The sequence below is a fragment of the Poecile atricapillus genome, chromosome 2 (genome assembly GCF_030490865.1).
Source record: "Poecile atricapillus isolate bPoeAtr1 chromosome 2, bPoeAtr1.hap1, whole genome shotgun sequence".
Classification (NCBI taxonomy): Eukaryota; Metazoa; Chordata; class Aves; order Passeriformes; family Paridae; genus Poecile; species Poecile atricapillus.
The window spans coordinates 122,283,469-122,307,415 of record NC_081250.1 but is presented as its reverse complement, the minus strand read 5'-3'; the positions used below and the strand labels follow the sequence as shown (position 1 = coordinate 122,307,415).

General features: G+C 39.6%; 2 protein-coding genes across 6 annotated transcripts; one reads left to right on the top strand and one right to left on the bottom strand.

Moving 5' to 3' along the window:
- Positions 1-3,584: 3,584 nt before the first annotated feature.
- TMEM70 (transmembrane protein 70) lies at positions 3,585-6,795 on the bottom strand. Its single transcript, XM_058830344.1, has 3 exons — positions 6,530-6,795; positions 5,344-5,455; positions 3,585-4,265 (listed from the first exon to the last, which is right to left on the bottom strand). The coding sequence occupies exons 1-3, from the start codon at positions 6,677-6,679 to the stop codon at positions 3,808-3,810; spliced, it is 720 nt and encodes a 239-aa protein (XP_058686327.1). The 5' UTR covers positions 6,680-6,795; the 3' UTR covers positions 3,585-3,807.
- Positions 6,796-7,530: 735 nt separating this feature from the next.
- ELOC (elongin C) lies at positions 7,531-18,616 on the top strand. 5 transcript variants are annotated; one of them, XM_058830348.1, is made up of 5 exons: positions 7,614-7,682; positions 8,063-8,132; positions 14,893-14,954; positions 15,502-15,645; positions 18,186-18,616. In XM_058830348.1, the coding sequence occupies exons 3-5, from the start codon at positions 14,951-14,953 to the stop codon at positions 18,374-18,376; spliced, it is 339 nt and encodes a 112-aa protein (XP_058686331.1). In that variant the 5' UTR covers positions 7,614-7,682; positions 8,063-8,132; positions 14,893-14,950; the 3' UTR covers positions 18,377-18,616. The 5 variants fall into 5 exon arrangements, with proteins under 5 accessions (XP_058686329.1, XP_058686331.1, XP_058686330.1 ...); XM_058830346.1 differs by lacking the exon at positions 8,063-8,132 and having other exon boundaries at positions 7,531-7,682; XM_058830347.1 differs by lacking the exon at positions 7,614-7,682 and having other exon boundaries at positions 7,857-8,132.
- Positions 18,617-23,947: the final 5,331 nt, after the last annotated feature.

Genomic DNA, 23,947 nt, shown 5'->3' with positions numbered 1-23,947 from the left:
GGCACAGCTTGAGGCCATTTCCTCTCATCTTGCCGCTGGCTGCCTGGGAGATCAGTGACCCCCATCTGGTGACAACCTCCTCTCAGATACGGTCCCCCTGAGCCTCCTTTTCTCCAGCCTAAACAATCCCAGCTCCTTCAGCTACTCCTCATAGGACTTACCCTCTAGACCCTTCACCTTCTTCATTGCTCTTCTGTGGACATGCTCCAGCACCTCAGTGTCCTCCCAGAATCTAAGAGGCCCAGACTGAACACAGTACATGAGATGTGGCCTTACCAGTGCCAAGTAAAGGGGGGCAATCACTGCCCTAGTCCTGCTGGCCACACTGTTGCTGTTACACTGATACATTCCTGCTCTTCATACCAGATTAAGTGAAACTGGGACCAGGGTAAGATGTGCCCAGCTGCTATGGACAAGTGATTGGTTGGTCCTGAAAAGGCTGCTGGATCTGTCAGCCTTCACTGTAGGTGTTGCCCTGCAAATAAGACAGTTTGTAAATCACTTATTTCTGAAAACTGGGCTCCTACATCAGTATTTCCTTCAGAATCTCCATATGTACAAGCACATTCTCTAGATCTCATAAATCGTTTCTTCCATGTCATGTACAAGTTACCTACACCCAGAGAAATGTCAACAACTTCCAGGGAGGAAAACATTAGCAGGCAGTAATACTTCTGCACTTAGTACTGGTTTTCACCAAGTGTATGTAACTGAAGAATAATACACTAGAAGAAAATAGTAGTTCATGTAATTAATAGGGTGGTTAAACAGACATGGAGCTAACAGACTTTGGGAATTACCTGGTTGTAATTTGTTTATTGAAACACTCACACCATAGTTGATTCTCTTGCAGGATTTCTTAGTAGCAAGAGGGCCTGTTCTGATTTACACACATTTTCTACTGTAGAAGGACACCAAGTATTTTAGAGCTTCCCACCTGGAAATGCACACAATGAGCTGCAAAAATAAAGACAGACTGCTCAGAACCCAGAGCAAAGAAGAAACACATCTTGAAGTCTTTTTGGATTACAATTCCCTTCCTTTATTTTGATTCTAATGTGAATAACTGCTCTCAACAATTCCAGGGATCCAAACCAATCACACATGTGAAAGTATACTCAAATCCTGGTTCATTTTTGGGCCACTCACCACACAAAGGACATTGAGGTGTTGAGTGTGTCCAGAGAAGGGCAGTGAAGCTGCTGAAGGGTCTGGAGCACATGTCTTAGGTGGAACAGCTCGGGGAACTAGGGTTGTTCAGTCTGGAGAAAAGGAGGCTCAGGGGTGATCTTATCACTCTCTACAACCTGAAAGCAGGTTGCAGCAAGGTGGGGATCTGTCTCTTCCGCCAAGTAAGAAGCAATAGGACAAGAGGAAACAGCATCAAGTTGCACCAGGGGTTGTTTAGCCTGGATATTAGGAAAGACTTCTACATTGAAAGGGCTGTCAAGCATTGGCACAGGCTCCCTGGGAAGTGCCAGTCCTCATGCCAGAAGGTATTTAAAAGATACATAAATGTGGCACTTAAGGACATGGTTTAGTGGTGGACTTGGCGGTGCTGGGTTAATGGTTGGAGGCGATGATCTTGGAGGTCTTTTCCAACCAAAATGGCCCTACAATTCCAAGTACATAATCTAAGTGTAGCAGCTAACAAAGCAGAAGCAGGTGGAATAGAGTCCCTTCAGTAAGTCTGGTCTTCTCTTTTCCTAATATAAAAGTACTATCCCATTATTTTCAAGTTGCACACTGGAAGTATTAAATATTTTTTCTGAAATTATATCCCAACCAGAATCATCACCTACCTTCTGGTAGAATTCTGAATTCTTTATTATTATTTTTAATCATCTGTGTGTCAGAAAGCCACCTACAAGCTTCACTTGCTTTTCACTACCAGAAGAAATAATACTTATCTTCCATAGATATAAGACATAGATAGTCACTGGCATGGAGATATCTTACTCTTGCTGCTTAATTCTGAATTGTTCAAATCTCAAATTTAGAAATGAAAACTATTTGCAGCCAGAAGAAAAATATGAGGATTTTGATATTGCCTATGGACTACATAAATAATTTGGGGGCGTTTCCTTTACCTTCTCCAGCAAACTCTATTTCCTGTTCTCCCCAAATTTGTCATAAGAAGATCAAGCCAACTTCATTTTAAATGCAAGCACCAAAAGGAGTGAATGCATCAGACATGGAAAGATTACTTATAACTAGGTGCAAAACGTAATTTCAATGAGGACAAGCAGCACAACCAGGTGACCAGAACTGCTTGTTCAATATAATTTGAACCTCAAAAGTTCAGTATAATTTTATGAAAAATTTGGTACCCATGGAATGATACTGGCTTAATGAGACTCTATCAGGCTTTTAAAATTATAGTTGTGCCAATACAAAAAAAATGCCTCAAAAATATTGGGATGGGACAATTTGCTTTTTAATTACTAACCAAGTACATTGAGGACAGTCAGAACAAGAACATTCAAAACCCTGTCAATATCATCTGTGGTGTCATCCTACAAAAGGAAATTGAAATCATAGTATTGGAAGACATTTTGACTTTTAAATACAGCTTTTCAGCTACAACTTAGGAAACAGCTTGAAAGTTAGCTACAATTTTTTTATTTGTGGGATCAGGATGACTAGCAGCAAGCATTAGATTTTCTTATTACAAAGGGTACTGCTAACACAAAAGGATTAATTTTAATTTTGGGTTTTTTTTCAATTCAGTAATTTTTATGTCTCAAAATATTTAGGCACTTCATTCTTCAAAAACAAGTATCTGTCAGTTTATGTGCCTTGGGCTAAAAAATTTAAATCCAACCTCTGCACACTTGAGGCAGATGAACCAGTTTAGTACCACAAAAAGACTGGATACCCTTTTTAGTTGAGTGAAAGGTGGTTTTCCTCACAGTGCTTAAAATCAAGAGCTATGTTCTTTAAAGGCATAATTGCTTCCCCACCTTACATAAAAATTGACGGAATGCATTTTAGCCACTAGCTGCTAGAACTTTCTTTGTCGATTCAAATACAGCATTTCTTGTCAATGGGATGCTCACAGAGCAAATTTTATGCTATGGTGTTTTCCCATACCCAAGAAGAAAGGCTTCTTGCTCTCCACCTTTGGGGACAGGCTTGCTTGGAATGGGACTTTAGTTCAAGAAACCTGAGAGTAGTTTTAACTGGCCAGAACTTCCTGCTCTATATATACACACAGCCATTCTCCCCATATTCTTCTCTCCTTTGGGAGGAGGTTGTAGCAGGGACTCGCAATAATACCTGTCTGCTTTCCAGAGACTGCTCCTAGCTACTGATGGTCTCACAAAGGGAAGGGAAAGCCATGTTCACTCCCTTTATACCATCACCAGCAGTGACAAAATCACACTATTTTTAGATTAAGTATAATTAATATTTAAGGCTTAACATCTTAACTACATACTTGACAGGTAATGAGTGTTGACAACTTGTCTATCATGAATGGCTTCTTTTGACATGGAGATGGTGAGACTGCCACACAGCTCATGTGTTTTACAGTTCTTTGGAAAACTAACAACAAAAATCAAACCAAGAATAAACAAGCAAAAGACAGGGCTAAGCATCTCCTTTTTTTACTGTATTTTATGTCATTAATACTAAAGAATCCTCACACTGCTTGTAATATTTTTTAAAAAGTGTCTCTTTTTATACATTCCAAAATGCATATGGAAAACTCCAGCTATGTGATACTTAGCAAATGTAATAGATTTTTACATTCTTTCACATATATAGTACTGCATTAGGGACAATGATACTGATATTATCTTCAAATTATTTCCTTTCATCAGCTTCCTTTACCTCCTCTAAATCCTCAAATTTAAAAAATGAGGATTTGTCATAGCCCATGAGATGGTTATAATCCTGAGGATTTGGGAAAAGCGTAGGATTAACAAGCATTGATTTTGTTTTAGCATAAAATGTTGTAAACATCTTGGTGATGTCTGGAATCTTTACATCTTTCTGATGGAAAACAGTCACTTTTTCTGCCAAGATGGCATTGTAGGTAATGGCTGTGTAGGTGTCCACTTCATCTTTATAATAGAGCCGGATCACATAACCTTTTGTAAGGATATGCAAAGTAACCGGAGTTACAAACGTAAAAATCCCGATCAACCCATAAAAGGCAGCTTGGACAAGCAGACTTTCCACTCCAATACCACTTTTCAGCATGATGTAGGGCATCATGAACAGGTTGAATATGCTGGTGGAGTAAGAGAAAAACTTCACACCTGCATAAAAGAAATCAAATAAAATGAAAGTTAACACTTAGAAGCAAAATCTTCTCTACAATTATATATATATTGCTACCACATAACAGTGCCATTACTTGAACTGATGAACTTACTGAAAATCCCTCTCCTTTTTTTTTCAGCTCATGGACAAACTGCTGAAAACCTAACCCTGTCTTGTTGCCACTGTTCTGATTTGTTTGTACCTTCATGCTGGGTTTATCAAAGCTGACTCTATTTCTCTGATGCAGTCAGCTATTAGCTGTTATGCACACATAGCAGGTTTTTACTTCACAGGCACGAAAACTGATATCGAATGAGACTTGACTCCATTCATGGACAGTGTAATGGTGCTCATTGAAGAGATGGCAGACAGGGAATTTCTCTCTTCATCAACAACTAATTGACATTCAGCGTGTATTACAAAGAAGCCAGCTTGGCCACCATGCATAAAGCCTGAATTACTAAATATTAACAAGTACTCCCCACCCATTCTGCATGTGGCTTGAAAGACAGTAGCCAGTGCTGTGGACCACCTACAGTGCTTAAGTCACCTAGAAAACCAGGACCCACCCCGAGATGCTGTGACAAATAAACATGTTAGGACAGATTTCAAAGATATGAATCAGAAAACATCCAATTTACTTTTCACTAGCTCTTTGTGACATTAACTGACCAAAGAAAGATTTGCAAAGTCTCATTACAGATGGAGCATTTGATCATAGTACCTGCCTGCCTGGAAAGCATTTCAGGAACACTTCCAAGCACACAGAAATCAAACACCAGTTACAGCTCATCTTTGCTGCTCACTGGGTTGGATAAGACACCCCAAGCGCTGCAAGGGAAGGCTGAGGGGTTACAGAAAATACCAGAGCACCCTGCACACCCAAGCAGAGAAATAGAAACCAGGTACAACCACTACTACCTTTGTTTGTTTGTTTTGATGTACGTATGATCCAGATTTTGGCAAACTTGGAAAGGAGAACACTCACTTTTAATGTTCCATTTTAAAGTTACTAAATACTGTTAAAACTACTACAACAAAAAAAGGCAATATAAACCACTTTAAGTCACATACCCAACACTGCCTTTGCCAAATTTCCTTTATAAACTAATCTTCCATGTTCTGGGTGATCATGAGGGGAGGATGTGCTGAGGCTGCGAATAGCCACACCTTGAAAAGATGTAACCTGAAAGATGAAACCAGTACAGGGGTAAGGAACATCAGTACTATACCTTCCATCCACCTATCCATCCACATCCACAACTACATCCACACTTACATATGTGTATATAGTCACACGAAGCTCCTCCTTGCCCTGAACCCATCCCCAGCACTTCAAACTAGGGATTAAAGCTAGGTGACACTCCAAAGCATGCCAAAAACTCCAACTAATATGCTGCCTGACTGTTTTAATAACTTCCCATGTAAATATCCCAAATTAGCATTAAATATTTGCAACCCCATTACTGATAATTGAGACAGCAATCAATTTACACACAGCTTTGCAAGGAGACATTTATGGTACCTATGATCATCACAGCTCTGTTTGATCACAGAATAACAGAATGGCCTGGGTTGAAATGAGCCTTAAAGATCATCCAGTTCCAACAGCCCTATTGCAGAAAGGAACATCTTCCACTCCACCAGTTTGCTCCAAGCTCCACCCAGGCCAGCCTTAAACACCTTGAGGGTTGGGGCATCCACAGCTTTTCTGGGAAACCTATTCCAGTGCCTCACCACCCTCACAGAAATTTTTTTTTTTTTCCTAATATCTTAGATTAGCTAAATAGCTTCCTTTACATTAGTTATACCTACTCTCAGTTATAATCCATTCCCCATTTTCTGGCACTTCACGCCCTTGTAAAAAGTCTGTTTTCCCTACACGATTTTCTTGTTGGCTCCCTTCAGGTACTAGAAAGCCACAACTAGGTCATCCCGAAGCCTTCTCTCCTCCAGGCTGAACAAACGCAGTTCTCCCAATTTTTCATCGTAGGAGAGGTGCTACATGCCTCCAGTCATTTTGGTGGCCTCCTCTGGACTCGCTCCAGCAGGTCGATGGGGGCCCCAGAGCTGGACAAAGCACTCCAGGTGAGGTCTCACCTGAGCCTAACAGAGGCGGTGCGCCCTGAGGAGCACCTCGCTTTCCTCCTCAAAATCCCCTACGGGCAAAACCGTGAATCCCAAGGCCGCCGCCCTTTCCCTGGGGAGGGGGAACACTCCCCCGTTTCCACACACAGTCCCCACAGCCCCCACACAGAACCTGTCGGGGCCTCGCGGCGGCAGCGGCCAGAGCAGCCCGGTGGCGGCAGGCGGGGTGCGCGGCGCTCCGCAGCCATGCGGAGGCGGAGGCGCGGCGGCAGGCGGTGGGGACGGCGGGGGCGGCGGCCCGGAGCAGCAGCAGCGGCAGCATGGCGAGGCCGCGGCCGCACCGGGGACACGGCGGGCGGTGTTACACCGACAGCCACCGCCGCGCCGCCGCCACGCCGCGCTTTGGTTCCGCCCGCGGGAAGACGCCGGCCGGCTCCACGGCGCCCTCGTCAGCATCTTCCGTACACCGCTCAGCCGCAGAATCCCAGAATTAACTGGGCTGGAAAACACCTTTGAGCCATCGAGTCCAACCTGTGGCCCAGCACCACCACGTCACCTAGACCATGGCATTAACTGCCACATCAAAGCATCCCTTAAACAACCCCCAGAGATGGTGACTCCACCACCTCTCTGGGCAGTCCATTCCAATGTCTAACATTCCTTCTGTGAAGATATTCCTCCTGATGTCCAACCTGAATCTCCCCTGGGGCAGCTTGAGGCCATTGCCTCATGTCCTCTCGTCAGCTGCCTGGGAGAAGAGGCCAACCCCAACTATTACTGTAATTTCAGATAGTCGTAGAGAGATGTAAGGTTTTCACTGAGCCTTCTCTTCTACAGGCTAAATTACCTCAGCTCCCTCAGGTGCTACTCACAAGACTCGTGCGCCAGAACCTTTACCCAGCTTCGTTACCCTCCTCTGGACAGCCTCCAGCTGCACTCGATGCCGTGCGTTAACTGAGAGGCCCAGAACTGAACACAGGACTCGAGGTGTGGCCTCATCACGGCTCTGTTCCTGCTGGCCACACTATTCTGCATACAAGCCAGGATGTCACTGGCCTTCCGGGCCACCCACGCACACGCTCGCCCGTATTCAGCTGCTGTCGACCGACACCCCCGAACCCTGACATGGCGGGCCTGCAGCTATCCCCGAGAACTACGCGCCCCAGCATGCACCGCTCCGGGCGCACAGCATGCCGGGAGCACGGGAGCCTCACGGGCTGGGCGCGGGGGTCCGGAAGCGGCCCGTGACCCGGGCGGAAGCGCTCGGAGGCAGCTGGGCCGACACCGCGGCCCTGCGAGCGGGGCGGAGGGAGCGGCGCCCACGGGTGAGGGGCGGCCGCGAGAGCGGGACCCCGCCGGGGCGGCGAGGGACACCCCGGGGGCGGGGCGCCCCGTCGGGCGGGGAGCGGGGAGCCCCCGCAGCCGGCCCCGCGGAGGGCAGCGGGCCTCGCCCCGCGCCTGGCGGAGGGGGTGGGGGGGGCAGAACGAGGGCCGAGCGGAGGGGCCGGGGCTGTCGGGGTGCGCGGGGCGCGGTGCCAAGCCGAGGTTCTCCCACTGAGGTGGTGGCGAAAGGCGCATTCCTCCCCCAAATCGCCTCTTTGGAATCCCGGCGCCGCCAGAAAAGGGGCTCTCTGGAGCTGTGCTGGGTTTGAGCACCGCTCCCAAACTCCTGCCATAAGTGACGTTTGCCGTTTTCCTACGCCAGGCCGTAGGGAGAGGGGAAAAGTTATGGCCGAAAGAATTTAGGATGCGCCCCCAGGGGTTGTTTTGTCAAGGTGAGAAGTGCTGGTTAAAGTGATGTGGCTATAATGGTCGGCGAATGTAAGGAAAGCAAAAGGTGATACACCTACATGTAGCAACAGAAATGAGCATTTGCGTGCCGTGTATTCCTCAGAGGGAGGTCCTGCTTGAATACAAGGTAACCTGAGCATTGGTAAGTTGTCGAGGGCTTTCCATTTGTGTGTGAAAAGGTGATGGTGCTGCTGGCAGTTTGTTTTTAGCCAATTTGGTCTTCCACCACTTTTATTAAGTATTTCTGTTTGGTACTGTGAATTGTAAGTTATGCATTGCGTTCTGGGGAGACCTAGATAGTCACAGGCCATTTGTTTACTTGGCTTTGATAGCATTTGGAAGCAAACCAGAAAAAACATAGATAAACAGGCACGCGAGAGATCTTTAGGGTAAGAAGCACTTTGTGCACTTATTTCTGCGTAATCCCCTACAAGCTCCCAATTTTCTCCTTTCGCTATAATAAGGACCAAAATAATTGTTGGGGGAATGTTCAATTAACTGAAGAGTTACTTTGAAGGAGAATAAGTGTTTATTTGTTTTCCTGTAGTACATTTGCTACATCTTTGCACAGGTGGCATACCCCTTATGCCTTGAGCTCAGCCTTTTAATGAGCTTAAGTTATAGCAATAAAAAGTTTACGTCAGTAAAATTTTTGCTAACGTTTCCACTGGGAACTTTAAGATAATTTTTAGGAACTTGTAGCACTTTGGCATTTTTTTTTTTTTTCTGTACCAGAGTGGGTGATGAACAGATTTAGAGAGTTTCACATAGTCTTAATGTGAAGAATTTTAATATTGTTAATTGTTTTAATATTGTTGTAGGGACACAAATGAATATCACACTCAAGGCTACTCCTCTTCAGGTGTTTTACTGTGTTTTTACAATTCTCATGTACGTTACAAGGAATACTTAAGTTATGTCATGAAAGTAGGGGGTTTGTCGGATTATTTTGAGGAATTTTGGTGTATTTTAACAAGTCTCTTACTACCTAGAAAGGTTCAGGGTTTAGTTAGCTCCATTGTGGGATGGTTTGCATAACAGCAGTTTTTGGTGAATGCCTGTAACAAGAGGGCAGAAATCCATGCCCTGTAAATTTTTGCAGTATTCCATCAGCCTCTTTTCCCCCCATGGCAAGAGCTGTACAGTACAGCTTGGAAGTACTCTTTGGAAGAAAACAGTAACACCCCCCTGCCCATGTTTTGGAGGTTTTTTTTCCTTGAAGCTTTTTGGGGAATTACTGAAAAGGAAAGTTTCTTTAGACAGGAAAAGAAATCTTAACTAAGATCTTTGGTGCTCTGTTAATGCTATCCTACCCCATCTCCTGTTTATTTCAGCTACCATTCACATGTAGTATGCCTTCCTGTCACATTCCAGTGGGTCCCAGAAAAATTTAATTTTAGAGCCTGAGAGTATTTGAGTAGTGAATCAGCTGATTTGGAAATCATGCTGTACCAGTGTATCCTCGTGTTTTTTCTAAATATGCTTCAATCCCTTAATTAGTATTACCTTAATTATTTCTTGATGTGTGCTGAGCAGTGAATGTTAAACTGAGGAGCAGTGTTTTTAAGCAAGTTACTGTACAGGATAGGGTAGAATTTAGGAGTGAACAGTAGGAGGCTGGGATTGTAATACATAATAGCCTTTGGTAATTGATGAACTCTTACTGCTATATAAATAATAATACCAAAAAATGTCACATTTGGCTTTTAAACAAGCACAGGAATTTGAGAAGGCAAATTTGCCACATGTTTTCCAGAAATGGACAGTGTAGGATACATATGTTAGCAGCTGAAGTATACAAAAGTCACATGTGTGTTGTGTAGCCAATGAGTTGTAAGCCATTTGAATTTCCTTAAACCAGAAGCTGAGTTTTTAAAGGATTTTCCTGTATGATCAAAGAATCTGAATGCTTGGAATGTTTGCATAGATTCCGTGTTCTTGTGCTAGTGAGAACAGAGTAGTGTGGTTCTGGAAGTTGTGCAGTGGTCCAGCATGTTCAGCTACATTAGCATATGTCCTTCAAGTCTGTTCCACTCATTGGCATACAAAGCATGAAAAGAAATGATATTCTGGAAATTCTGGGAAACTTGGGAAATGAGCATGCAGCTTTGGGAATGAGCTGGGATGGTTGTGAACATGCTTCAGTTTTGTTCTTGCATTTGATGGTCAAGAGAAGCAGGAAGGAGATCAGACTAAACTCACTACACCATCCTTTTTCTTAGATGAAGACATTGAAGTAGGGAAACAAGAACACTTGTCTTGTGTGGCTCAATTGCCATGGTTTAGAGGTGTGTGATATTTTGCAATATTGTACCTTGTAGGTGTGAATATTCTGGCAGCCTGTGGGAATTTTCAGTTCTCTAATATCTAATGACAATTCTATGTTTTCTGCAGCAGGAAGTCTTTTTAGACTGGTTGGAAAGTTTCTGTGCCAAATACACAGGGTTTAGTTGTATTGTACTCTTCCCCTGATTAAAAAGTGGCATATCCCTTTTATGTAAACTTTCTCTTAATAAATGCAGTTTTTTCTTTTTTCTCTCTTTTTTTTTTTTTAATAAGGAGGCAAAGCAGGAGAACAGTAACACCTAATATATGTGCTTTTTTGAGATTTAAGTCAGGGAGCTGAGCTACCTTATGGTAATGCCACATAAGCTTCTTGAAGGGCAAATGGAATTGTGAATGTACTTCAACATAAATTAGTGGTTCTTTGCAGGAGTCTGAAATAGTCAAGTCAAAAATATATAAAAAGTACACTTTAACAAAATTTGGATTGTTCTTATCCTGACTGCTGCATTGGTGTAGTCTTGGTGAACTCAAAGAGGACAACTATAAGGTGTGGAAAAATAATTAATATATAGGTAGGTATAATCAGGCAGTTTCAGAAAGCTGTCTCTTTCTTCCTATTGTCTATATTGCCTATATGCTGCTTTCATTATACAGAAGGAAAATATAATGATATGTTTTATAATAAACATTACACTGGAAATACACTGAGAAAATAATTTCTTGGAAGACAACATACAAGGTTGCTTGAATCTCCTTGACCTATTATTTAAAACCGAAGACCATGCCATTTTTAATTTAAAAAAAAAAAAAAAAGGTGCAGAAATTTTCCCTCCATGTTTCGTTTTGTACTCCCTATATGCACAAGTGAGAATTTGTGGGAGGTATTTCTTTATTCTTTTGATTTATTTTCTTCATGCATTTTTTTCTGGCTTTGAAAATGTTCTGCTCTTCCTACAATGTCATGACAAACTGCACAATTCTTGATCCAGAAGAGGAACCATTACTGGTTTTTTTTGGTTTGTCAGGATTCCTGAGTTTCTTGTTTTTCTTTTCTCGTCATTTGTTGCATTGGCTCTCTGATCTTTCTGGGCTCTGCTGTTGGCTGTTTTCTCAAGAATAAATCTATACTGCTAATAGAATTCATGATTTTTTTTTTTCTTTTAATGACACATCATTGCATCAGAATGGAAACTGAGTGAAACTCAGTGTATCCCTTGCTAACATGTCAAATACATCATATATTGTAACATACTGTGTCTTTTTCTTAAAAGGAGGTTGGCTTTTCTGCATCTTTTACTTTTGGCAATAGAATGTTTGGGGTTTGCCATATCCAGAACTAAACCTGGATTCTGGAATAGCAGTATGAATTTTATTCTTTTTTTTGTTGTTGTTTATGTTCATTAGTTGAACTTAAACTGAGGTATTATGTTGGCATAGTTTTCCCATTGATGTTTGTCCTTTTAATGAGTTTTTATATTTATCTTCATTCCAGTTTTGCTAAGCTGAATAAGGAAGATTAATTTTTCTTTTATAAACAGGCTTTTTGGTCATATCAGTAGGTTCTCTCTCTAGTTCTTGTAATTCAAACTTCTTTTTCTTGAAAAAAGGAATTCAGAATTGTGTGTGGTGTTCCAGACAAGTTGTTGCTCATGTGCAACATTGCTCATATCCCCTATCTTTTTTGAAAAGGAATCCTTAATGTGCATTTGCCTCTTTGTCCCTCACCATTTTTTTTCTTTCACCCCCACAGAGCTGCATCAGTTTATAGTTGACCACAGAATTACTATAACCTCAGATAACAAGCCCTGACTACATGGAAGAAGATTGTATTGGTCCTTTAATGCAGGACTCTTGATTTCATATGGCTTCTAGTACACAGTTTTTCAAGACTGGACACTTGTCTGTGTTATGTTTTGTCCCACTTTTATTGCAATCTTTTCCACTTCTGTCTCATCCAAATCTGCCTATTCTTTTCTGGTAGCATTGCTTAAAAAAAAAATTAAAAAAAAAAATTTTTGGTGGAACTAGTAGTTCTTTTCTGATCCAGTTGTTCTATGTTTGCAACACCATCCTGTATTCTTAGAGTCTTGTAGAAAAGTTCTTTCTCATTTTAAGATTACTTTTTATCACAATTATTTAACTGAGCCCAGATTGCATCTTGTTTGAGTTTCCTTTTTCCCAAAGAAAACGACTGATTGATTTCTTAAATACTACATTAGTTCAGCATGCCCTGGAACTACAAAGGCTTACTGCATTTTTATCCTGCTTTACTGTTTAGTGCAATTAAATTCAGACCACTGAGCCTGATAATTTTTTTCTTCTTTGTTAATTACTATATTTTTTCCTCATTAATCATGTGATAGCACATTTGATTTATTAAAATGTTCTTTGTATATTTTTGTGACATCTAAGTTTTTGTGTAGAATTTTTCCAGTTCTCCATTTTTAATCTTTCAATGTATTAGCTTCCTCAAGTTATGCTTTTACCTTGAAAAGTCTTAATATATCTACATTCCAACTAACTAGCCTTTATTTATTCCTAAGCTTATTCCTGAGTTTAGTGGCATTATTTGTATTTTAAACCAAGTCACGTTTTATAATCACCAACACTTCTAAAGTGTGGTATCACTTCCGTGTTGTTTTTATTTATTTTTTTTTCCCAATTATTATTATTTATAAATCATAGGTGGCTTCACTACTCTTTTGGAATGTAGCAAGTTGTTTTGTGGCTAGAAAAAGAGGTAGTACAAGTGGTCCCTTTCTGCAAAGTAGAAGTAATAATGTGAGGTATTTCTTCAGTTCCTGTGCTGCAGATGCTCTCCAATAAGATGACTGATTCCCATTTACAAAAGTTGTTGAGATATGGTGAAAGATGCCAACAGTTTTGGGCCCTGACTGTCCCAGCAGCCAATGTAATTTCCTTAGATGAGTTCCTGGAATTACTGAAAGTGATGAAGGCATTTAACACTTCATGTCCAGGAATCTCTATTACAGAACACAAAAATTAACTCTCAAAGAACATTCTCCAATGTGCCTTATATTCAGGAACTTTTCACCTGCAACAGTACAGCTTAAGATGTTCCTTATACCAGTGCTAAGGAAAATATTTTTTAGAGATAGTTGTGTAAAGTCAAGATAATTTTCAAAGGAAGCAGCAATGTAAGTGGAAGATTATTTTAATTTTCATTTCTCTTCAGAAAACTAAAAACTGTTGGTTATGTGTGTGTAGTTTCATTAGTACATAACAAAGTGCCTTTCTATGAAAGCTTGAGGAAGCATTTGGACTCTCTTATATTTGTAGCTATGAAAAAAGACAGATGGAATAAACCAGCAACAAAATGTTGTGCAGAGGTGAAGTGATCAGCAATAGCAAAGAAGTGTCTGTAGTACCTCTTCCACATCGTGCAGCTTCCTCAGCTTGCTTAGATTTTTTGCTAAACTTTTACCAGAAACATAGGAGGGCTCCAGTGGGGGTTGTGGTCTCTGTTCTAATCTCTTTGCTGCCCTCAACCCTGAACATCAGCCGGGAGACCACGTAGAATTATTGGTGCTATTTTCCTGAATCTGTGGGCACACAGCAGTATCATTGATTTGTACTGGGTTAGTGTTTGCAGAGACAGCAGAGATGCAGTGTGGGGCAAAGAAATAAAAGTTGTATCTGAACATACCAGATTTGTTTTGCAAATAAGTACTTCCATTTCTCTAACTCTTTAAATTTCCTTTCCACGGAGAAATACACATGCAGCAAGCTGGATATTAGTATATAAGATATGGAAGCTCCTGGTTAGCTATATCTAAGTTATATGTCTGAAGTAGATTATCTAGGTGATATTGGTGGTGATATTGGGAACTGTCAGTCAATCTTCTGTGAAGGACAGGTTGAAGGCCAGGTATTTAGTGCATACTAATTAGACTGATCCCTGAGCCTTCTCTTCTCTGCCGAAACAACCCCAGTTGTCTCAGCCTGTCCTTGTATGGCAAGCGCTTCAATCCCTTTGTCATCTTTGTGACCCTTTGCAGGACTCACTTCTGTCATACTGAACCCAGCACTCCTGATGTGTCCCAGCACTGCTGAGGAAGGTGCAGGATCACCTGCCTCAGCCTTCTGGCAGTGCTTTCAAATAAAGTCCAGGGTGCTGTTGGCCATCTTTGCTGCAAGGGCACACTGCTGGCTCGTTCAACTTGTCCACCAGCACCCCCAGGTCTATTTGTGCAAAGCTGATTTCCAGCAGGTCGGCCTCCAGACAGTACTGGAGGTGCTAAAGTTGACAGTTTGTAATACCCATGGATGAACTCGTACATTTTCTGTTTTCAAAACATGCTGCTCATCAACACTGCATGTTGTCTGTCATCATATTCTTTTTGGAAGAGTGTTTATGGTAACACAAAGACTAGTAAGTAAAGGGGAATTTAAAAACTGTACTGCTGACTCAAAATTTTGCCTCTTGTGTTTTTTCAGACGCTCCTTTTGCAAAATCTGCAGTTGAAAAAAAACAATTTTTTTTTATAAGAAGAGAATGGGTAAGTTCACAATCTTAGAGTGTTTCTTGTTTTCATATGATTTGATGCATTTTCTCTTACATCGGTAGAGGAGGTGGATTCTAAGACTTTACATGTTGATCTTGTCACTTGTAGCCTCAAATTTCCTACAAGTGTTTTGTAGGAAAATTTTCTCAAGTGACTGTTCATTTATTGGAAGACTTGTTCAGGGTGTATCTCTTCTAACAAAAATTTTCACTTGCTTAACATACATAGTTCTGAAAATATACGTGCTAAAATAGGAGTGCCTTTAGGCTTTTATAGCACTCAACTTGTATATAGAGGCCTAGGAAATTTCACTGTGTACTTTTTTAAAATAATTCTTTGTTTGTTAACTAAAGTCAGCCTGTTAAATTCTGGCTCAGAGATCATAATAGGGACTGATTTCTGATAAATTACATTGTGTGTGATATGACTACATTTCTGAAACTTGTTTCTGCCTCAACAAATGACTGGTTAATGAAACAGGATTGGATTTGTGAATCAGTATATGGTGTTCTGAAACCATTATCTTTTTTTTCCATTACAGATGGAGAAGAGAAAACGTACGGTGGGTGTGAGGGCCCAGATGCTATGTATGTGAAGTTAATATCCTCTGATGGCCATGAGTTCATTGTAAAAAGAGAGCATGCATTAACATCAGGAACAATAAAAGCTATGTTGAGTGGACCAGGTAGGTACAGAAGACTTAGTACATTTACCTTCTTTGTTTTCACTTCTGGACATTCTGAATTTTTATCGTTTAGTAATGTTAAAAAATTATAACTTTTCCATATCCTGCTTAGTTCCTATTTCCAGCAGAACAGTCCATCTCTGTTGGGGTATTGTGATACCAGAGTTGAAATTGGACTCTATTTGGGCAGTTAGGGATCTTACACTGCCTTATATTGCTACTATTTTCCCATGAGAACTTGAGGGTATTATGTGAAACATGGAGCTGCCAAGTTCAAAACAAATGAGAGCTGGTAGTTCTTTATTACCACATCCATGGTGGAACTTCTGGTGTTTCCATGTGGAGTTAATTTTCTTCATAGCAGGTCACAGGGTTCTGTGCTTTAGATTTGTGACTGAAACAGAACCAGTAACACAGCTGTTTTAGCTGTTGCTGAAAGGTGTTCGTACACAGGCCTCCTTTCTCTCACTCTTTCCCCACTCAATAACCAGACTGGAGGGTATGCAATAGGCTGGGAGGGAACACAACCAGACACATGACTTCAACTACTGAAGGAGATAGTACATTCCATATGTCTTGCTCCAAAGTAAAAAAGGGAGAGGGGTAACAAAGCAAAGTGAGCCATCTTTTGCTTGAGAACTGGCTGGTCATCAGTCTGTCCATGGGAGGTGGTGATTACCATTGCATCACTTGTTTTGTTTCCTTTCTCTTCTCTCAACCTACAAATTTTCTTGCTTTTACTGTTCCTTTCCTCTTCCCTTGTCCACCCACAGCAGGAGCAAATGAGCAAGCAAAACTGTGTGGTGCTTTGCTGCCTACTGGGTTTAAGGCCACATGTGGACAACAACCTATGGCAAGGAATTCCTGAGCTTAATAATGAAAGTTAGCTTGAGACAAAGGTAGATAAACTTACAGGAGGGCAGGACCTCATGTGTTACTGAAAATGATTCTATATCTGATTTAAGAAGTGTCTGAACTAGTTTTTGAAGACCAAAAGGGTAGGGGAGAGAACAGAGAGAAGTTAACACAAGTCCTTTCTCTCTTCTAAACCCTCATCCTGTATGTTTACCTTTGGCCACTTGAGTGATTGGCAGTAGGCTACATGGAGCTTGGAGCTGAATATGGTCACTTATGTTCTCTTCTAGATTTTGATGAGGGGGATTACTGGAGAGCTCTATTGGTTTAATATATTTTTTAATTACTTAGTCATACTTGGGCAAACTGACCAATTAAAATTCTCAGTGTCATTTTAATGGTAGCATTTGAAAATATGTAGTAAGTGTTTTGTGTCCATGTCAGCCTCTCAGGCATCTAAGAGAAAGAGTAGTTACAAGACCTGCTCCGAATTCATTCAATGTTAAGGAATAAAAGGCAAAGTAGCCTGCTTAGAGGGCTAGAAACTGTCTCTGTAAAGGACTCAGCAGTCAAGAATATTTTGTATAAATACTAACAAGATAAATAGGTCACAAGGAAAAGTACTGTTGCTGTCTAGTTCAGTAGGTCATAATTTCACTGATGTGTAAGTCTTTTGTGTCAGTGCTGTGACTTGGCCAATATGCTAACATTTCTTCTTTTGCTTCCAGCTGTTCCTGTAGTAAAATAATAGCCAGATTGGCTTCAGTGCATGCAGATATTTCTACACAAATCTCTGTAGACATTAGTAAATAGTTCTGCTTTGTAGCTAGAAGGAGATGCCCACACAAATAGTGGGAGCTAAACATTTCTAGTCTCCCAGAAACATGGAGTTAGTGTTTTTTTAATTGTCTTTCAGTTTAATGAGTTGAAAGTCAAAAGATGTGAGGGGAAAAGAGACAAAACTAATAGAAATCCTGTGGGACTAACCATAGAATCCTAACTTTTGTATCATCCAGGTTCATGGTTATAGGCACTACAGAAAGCAAATTTCAAATGTACTTGTATTTTGAGATTTGAATTTTGAATAAATACTTTCATATCTAGTAGGGATAAACTTTTACTGCATGTTAACTTCCCTCCAGTACAACTAGAGTTTCCCTATCCCTGCTGTTTTCACAGCTTATCAAGTTAATGGATCTTTGAGGTTTCAACCCTCTTGTCAAATCTACCTGAAACTGAGGAATTCAAAGCTGAGTCATAGAAGGGACTACTGATATATACGTGTGCATGTGCAGATAGGAAATATCCAGTAACCTTTTTTTTTTCCTTGGACAAGACAGCTAGAAATTTGAATTTATGCCTCTTAGAGCTTAGCACACAGCTAAGTACCTATCAACTGTATAGAAGTAAACCTAAATTTCTGATGTAGTTCTTCAGAATAATGTTGATAGGCTGCAGCCTAAATAAACATTTCATAATGCTGGGTGTCTTAATATTCTTAAGGGCTCTGAATGTGGCACATACTGCTTTACAATGAAGAATCTAATACCCTGGAAGGTGAGACTTAGGCAGGTCTGTTTAGAATGCATTGTATTAATATGGTAAGTTGTTTCATTTTGCAGTGAATTGAGATTTTGACTTCTGGTTTGGTGTTCTTTTGTGTTGTTTTTTTTTTCTTTCTACAGGTCAGTTTGCAGAAAATGAAACAAATGAGGTCAATTTTAGAGAGATCCCATCCCATGTCCTATCCAAAGTATGCATGTATTTCACCTACAAGGTCCGCTATACTAACAGCTCTACGGAGATTCCTGAATTCCCAATTGCACCTGAAATTGCACTGGAACTTCTGATGGCTGCAAACTTCTTAGATTGTTAAATAAAATAAATTATAATTAAAAATGTAAAACTTTTTTCAGTATTTAATACATGTAGTTCAGTTAGTAACTTTTTTCAGATAGCATGTTGCGTGTGTGCTGTTGAGAACTGTAAAGTTCACTGCAGAGGCAAATGCCTTCAGTTCTTTTGCATATAGCAATCATTCAGTTGGAGTTTGTTTTGCTGCTTACACAAATGAGGACCTTTTCACAAACAGACAAATAAACAAATATGCCAATTAGTAGATGGCTATGCCTTATCCTTTAGGTGTGGTAGAACTTTCTTTTAATACAATGACCATAGCGCAAATACAGGAGTTTAGTCTAATACTCTCTAAAAGATAATTATAGTTACATTTGAGTAGCTGTTTAGGGTTTCTAGCTTTCTCTTATTTTTAAAGTTTCTAAACATCTGAACTTAATCTCCTTTGTAAGATAGCTGTCCTGTAGCATAGTTACACTAACTAGATTAGAAGTGCCCTCTTTGTATACTGACAGTGATATTCCATTTAGGTTGAAAGTGGAGTATGTAGGAGAATGCTTAAGGCTTTTAAGTCATAGTATAGACATGTGCAAAGGTGTACTTGATAACATTTTGCTTCTATAACCTTAATCTACCCCATGAGTAATTCCAAATATTCCAGTTACTTGTCTGTACAGTAAGACTGTGATCCTACTGACAGTGACTTTTAAGGGGGAAAATAACTATTAAAATCTGTGTATATTATCTTCTATATAACATATATGGTTTTTCTTAATATACTGTCACTTGACCTGATAAGGATTTTATATGGATTCAGTTATGGTTTATTTCCGTAGTTCTGATTGTTTATGTAAAGTCTGTATTTAATCTCTAGAGTAGTAGTCACTTAAATTTTGTAACATAGCAACTGAAAAGATAGAAGTTGTCCTACCTTTTAACCTCTTCCCCAACCTCTTCCTTGTACCCATAGCGAAAGACCCTGAAATGTGGAGGTCTTTTATATTTGAAGGAAAGGACATTAAGCAGATGTTTTAGGAGCTGTTTTATAAATTTCATAGGTATTTCCAGTGTTTTTACAAATGTTTTAGGGGAAAAGGATTGGCAAGCCACTGACATAATACTAGAGTGGAACATATTATCTCTTGGTAGATCCTGATGGCAGTTGCCTGTAGTATCAGTTCTTTGTTCAAAACAAGTTTCCATGAAGAAAACAACTTGAGACAAGAAGTTGCTTTTTGTTCAGCTGCAGCCTGAAGAACTCTTCTGCTAAAATCATCTGTAAATGAGAATAAAACTAATGGATCATGAGAAATGATGCAAGAACAATGTAATTAGCATTTCCATCAGCTGCCACTGCTTCAGCTTTGTTTTGGTCAAGAAGTGATTGTGGTCTATCATGGAAAAATCCCACCAACTGATGGTGGAACGTCTTTCTTGATGTTTTAACTCACAGCTGATTTAGAGGGCTGAGACTCCTCTAAACCTGTTTGTTAACATAAATACAACTTGGAAGAGATTTTCCTGGATCAAAAGTAGTAACTTAGATAGACTGTGCAGTCTGCCTGTGGAGGAGGTCAGTTCTGACAAATGAAATTTTATTCTGGGCTTAAACAATGCTGACGTTTGTCAGTGTGTAGATTAGCTGGCTGACATTTATTCACATCACATACTTTGGCACAATTTAATGTGTTTAATGTGGGGATGTTTGTGACTAGATTGACTTTGCACGGTAAAGCTGAAGTGCATTGTAGGGTGATTGTCTGAAATTCCATGTGTAAGCACTCTGGTCAGTGCTGTTAGTAACTCATTTTCAAGAGCACTAGAATGATAAACCAGAGGTACCCTGTTATGCTGCTTTTGTTAGAGCCGCTAGGAATACCCTAAAAGGTCAAGGAATACCAACATGGATATTTTAGTCACAACTACATATCAGTCTGAGTGAGTCTTAAGTTCATTGGCCATTTTTAATAGTCTTGAGGCTAATGACTTGAGGCTAAAAATTATTTAGTTTTAAACTAAGGAAAAAAGGATGTCCTTTTTTAAAACAGTGGGGTTGTTTTTTTCTTTTTTTTTTCTCTCTTCCCCTTTTTAAGCATTCTAGAACAATTTTCTTAATTTTGTTAAAATACATTGCATTTTATGATTCTGTACTTTAGCAGTAAGGTAAAATAGCTGGTTTAGCTCTTAATAATTTGTTGGTTTTCTTTCAGCTTAATGTATTACACAGTAGCTTTGAACACTCAGGAATTGCAGTAGTGTCCTAGAGTGCACTATTTGCAAAACCACCGGCTGTTAAAATGAACCAGATTTCTAAGGGGGAGGTGGGCAGGGGGAATTAGTGCAATTTCCATGATAGTTAAATGGGTATGCTATTATCAGACAATTGGAAACTTACCACGCTTAACCCCTGAGTTCTAAATAAATTTCAAAGTTGAAAATTTTTAAACCTGTGTTTCTGTTGATTTATGACATCTTAGAGGAAGTGTTAATTTTCATGGCTATACTATATAATGAGTGAAATGCTAATGTAATTAGTATTTGGGTAATAGGTTGTGAAGCTGCATATATAAAATAAAAGGTGGTGGGTTTTTTCATTGTTCTGAAGAGTTTCATAGAATTGAAGTGTTAAGATATCTTTGTGCTGCTCTGAATAACAAGTATACAAAATTCTCAGCACCAACTACTAAAAAGGCACGGTATTCCTGAACAGACTTAGAGGATACTTTCAAGGATATCCTACTGGGGATATTTTGAAAAGTTCAAGTGTTCCATAGTATCCTTTTTACTTAGAAAGGTAGCCCTGTATTTGGGGGGGTTGAAATTTTAAGATGAACTGCTGATTTAGTCATAAAAACTTCCAGATTCTTATTAACTGTAAACAGTGAGTATAGTCATGCTGCATTATGGTTTGTCATCATTTGGGTGTGTATAAGCTGCTGAAGAAGTCTCTGATGGTCTTCAATGTGAAATAGTCTGTGCATCTAGAATGATCAGAACTCCCTTCCACAAGACATGAAATTCCTTTTTGGTTTTAAACTTAAAGAAAGGAGGATCCACCATCCGGATTCTCTGTGTCATTATATTCAATAGATGTTGAACACAGTAATGAAATGCATTTCTCAATTAATGCTAGGAAGTTTGGAAAATTGTTTGCTTCTGTTCGTGTTTTATCACTGTCTGTTTTATTTCACAGGCCTAAATCGCAGTAGTGACTTGTTTTTTACCCCTTTCTTCTTTTTACTTTGCCCATTGAAGGGGTGCTCCCAAAACTTGCTTAAATCTGTTGGTTTCTGTAATGAAGTGGACAAACAACGTAGTAGGGCAGGAAAGTAACCTTTTCAGTCTATGTTTTTATTCCTAGTTTAATTTTGTCAGGTCTCAAATATTGCAGTGTAATTTAAGGGAGTAACAGTTACTGCAGAGTAAACAAAAGCACAAGGAGAAGTAGTAGTATTCCTACCTAAAAACTAAGGGTCAAAGCTGTGGTATAAACTTAATTTCAACACCTGAGTAAGACAAAAGAGCAGGAGTAAGAGAAAAATAGCAATAATTCATTAAAGATTGAGTGGATTTGGAAATTAAACGAGGATGCTTGTTTTTAAAGACAGACTAGAGCTTTAGAAAAAAAGGCGTTAGGGGTTTTTTCTGATGTAAAAAGTTCAACTTTTGAAAGCTTTTGACAAACGATGAACTGGATTTCTTTTTAAATAGAGTTTATTAGATGGCAATTTTATGGGAGGATACCAATGCTGTGAACTGCAGGTGTTGCTCAATGTTTGAATGAGCAAGGAAAGAGGACAAAGTAGACTCTGTGTTTATTATTAGTCACCTGTGAAGCTTGAGTGTCATCACTAAGGCAGCACAGAGAAGAGGGAGTTTTGATCGAGTTTTAACAAGTGTTATGTGTCATGAAATAAAGCTTTGCATATGCTGCATCTGAAATGTAGGTTGTGCAATCTCTCTTCTGTGGGAGGAAAGTCACTGAGATTTAAAAGAAAAAGTAACAAAACCAAAAAAAAAATCTATCTGTCATTACCATGTTACTGTATTATGTTTACAGAATACAGGATTTTCCTCCCATTCTAAATGGGAGGAGATCAGAATTGCAAGATCATGATTTTTCTTTGACAAATGGAGTACTTCATCATTTTATCCTTTTGAACTTTCGTAATACGTTTGCAAGCTGTGAGTCATGTAATGTTTTGTTGTCTCACATGTTGAGGGTAAAATTAGAAAATTAAAATTACCCCTGAAATATGTACTGCCTTTTAGAGTAACAACATAAGAGCTTTTCGATAAATTAAAATACAGTTCAGTGCTAAAGTTGCTAGTTTTCAGAATAGTTTTGTGGGATTAGTTTTTTGTGAAATACATGCGTGGATTAATGCTAATCTGTATTTGTTTGTAGTTAATTTATTTTTTCAACCAGAAGTTACTTTGAAGTTAAAAAAAAGCAAATATTGTTAATTCCATTGATGCTAATTCACATTTAAAATTGCCTTTTCAGGTGAGAATTCATAGCTAAGGCATTTCTTCCCATGAAAAAAAAATACTCCTGGTATCCTATTTATGCTAATAGAAAACTTTTATCTAACGATTCACCACTACACAAAACTGTAAATAATACATAATGAGTATCTTTCTATGAATTCTTTTTAAAAACTCTGTCTAGCAAAACAATGGGATGCCTGTTATGCAGATTAAGAAGTTGTAAATTTTGGTTGGTATCACCAAGCTTGAAAAATATCTAGAATTTAAATTAATTTGGCACAAAGTATTTACTTTCTCTATATAGGGAAAAGCTTCCTGCATTACCATGCTAAGCTGACATATAATGTTTTCCAGAAGTGGCACTCCATTTGAGTCAGATTTAATTGTAGTTTGCTACAAATGAAACATGAAAATTATATACCAATATTTAACTTTTAAGCTGCTTTCATAGTTGTCGTAGATATTTGATTTGTAATAAACAACTATGACTTAAGAAGAAAACATCTCAAAATATTCCACTGAAATAGTCAACTGCTCACCAGTTCTGGTTTTAGATCATGGCTCTGGTTCACAGTACTCATAGCCCATATGAGCTCTTGTCTTTCCTGAGAGACATTAAATAAGTCAACAGTCATCTTGGTGTACAGGCCTGTGAAATGAAATTCTTCAAGCTCTGTAAGTAGTGTGCAGGGTCCAGTGAGGGCAGTCTGATGTGCACAGTTGGAAGATTTGCTTCTCAGCCACTGGGAATTACGGTGGTTTATCACACATCTGTAGAGGTTACCCAAGGTCCTACACAGTCCTCATTAAATTTTTACAGCTTTTGTCTTTATAAGTGTTTGTCTTTACAGCATTTAAAAGAGTTAGAGGACTCCTGCTGCCTAAAAACATGTCTTTTCAATTGCTACAAATTGATAATTTCAGCACATGGTGCCAAACAATAAGACAAGAGACAATGGGCAGAACCTGATGCACAGAAAGTTCCACCTGAATATGAGGAAGAACTTCTTTACTGTGCAGGTGACTGTGCATTGGAACAGGCTGCCCATAGAGGTTGAGGAGTCTCCCTCACTAGACATATTCAAGAACCTCCTGGATG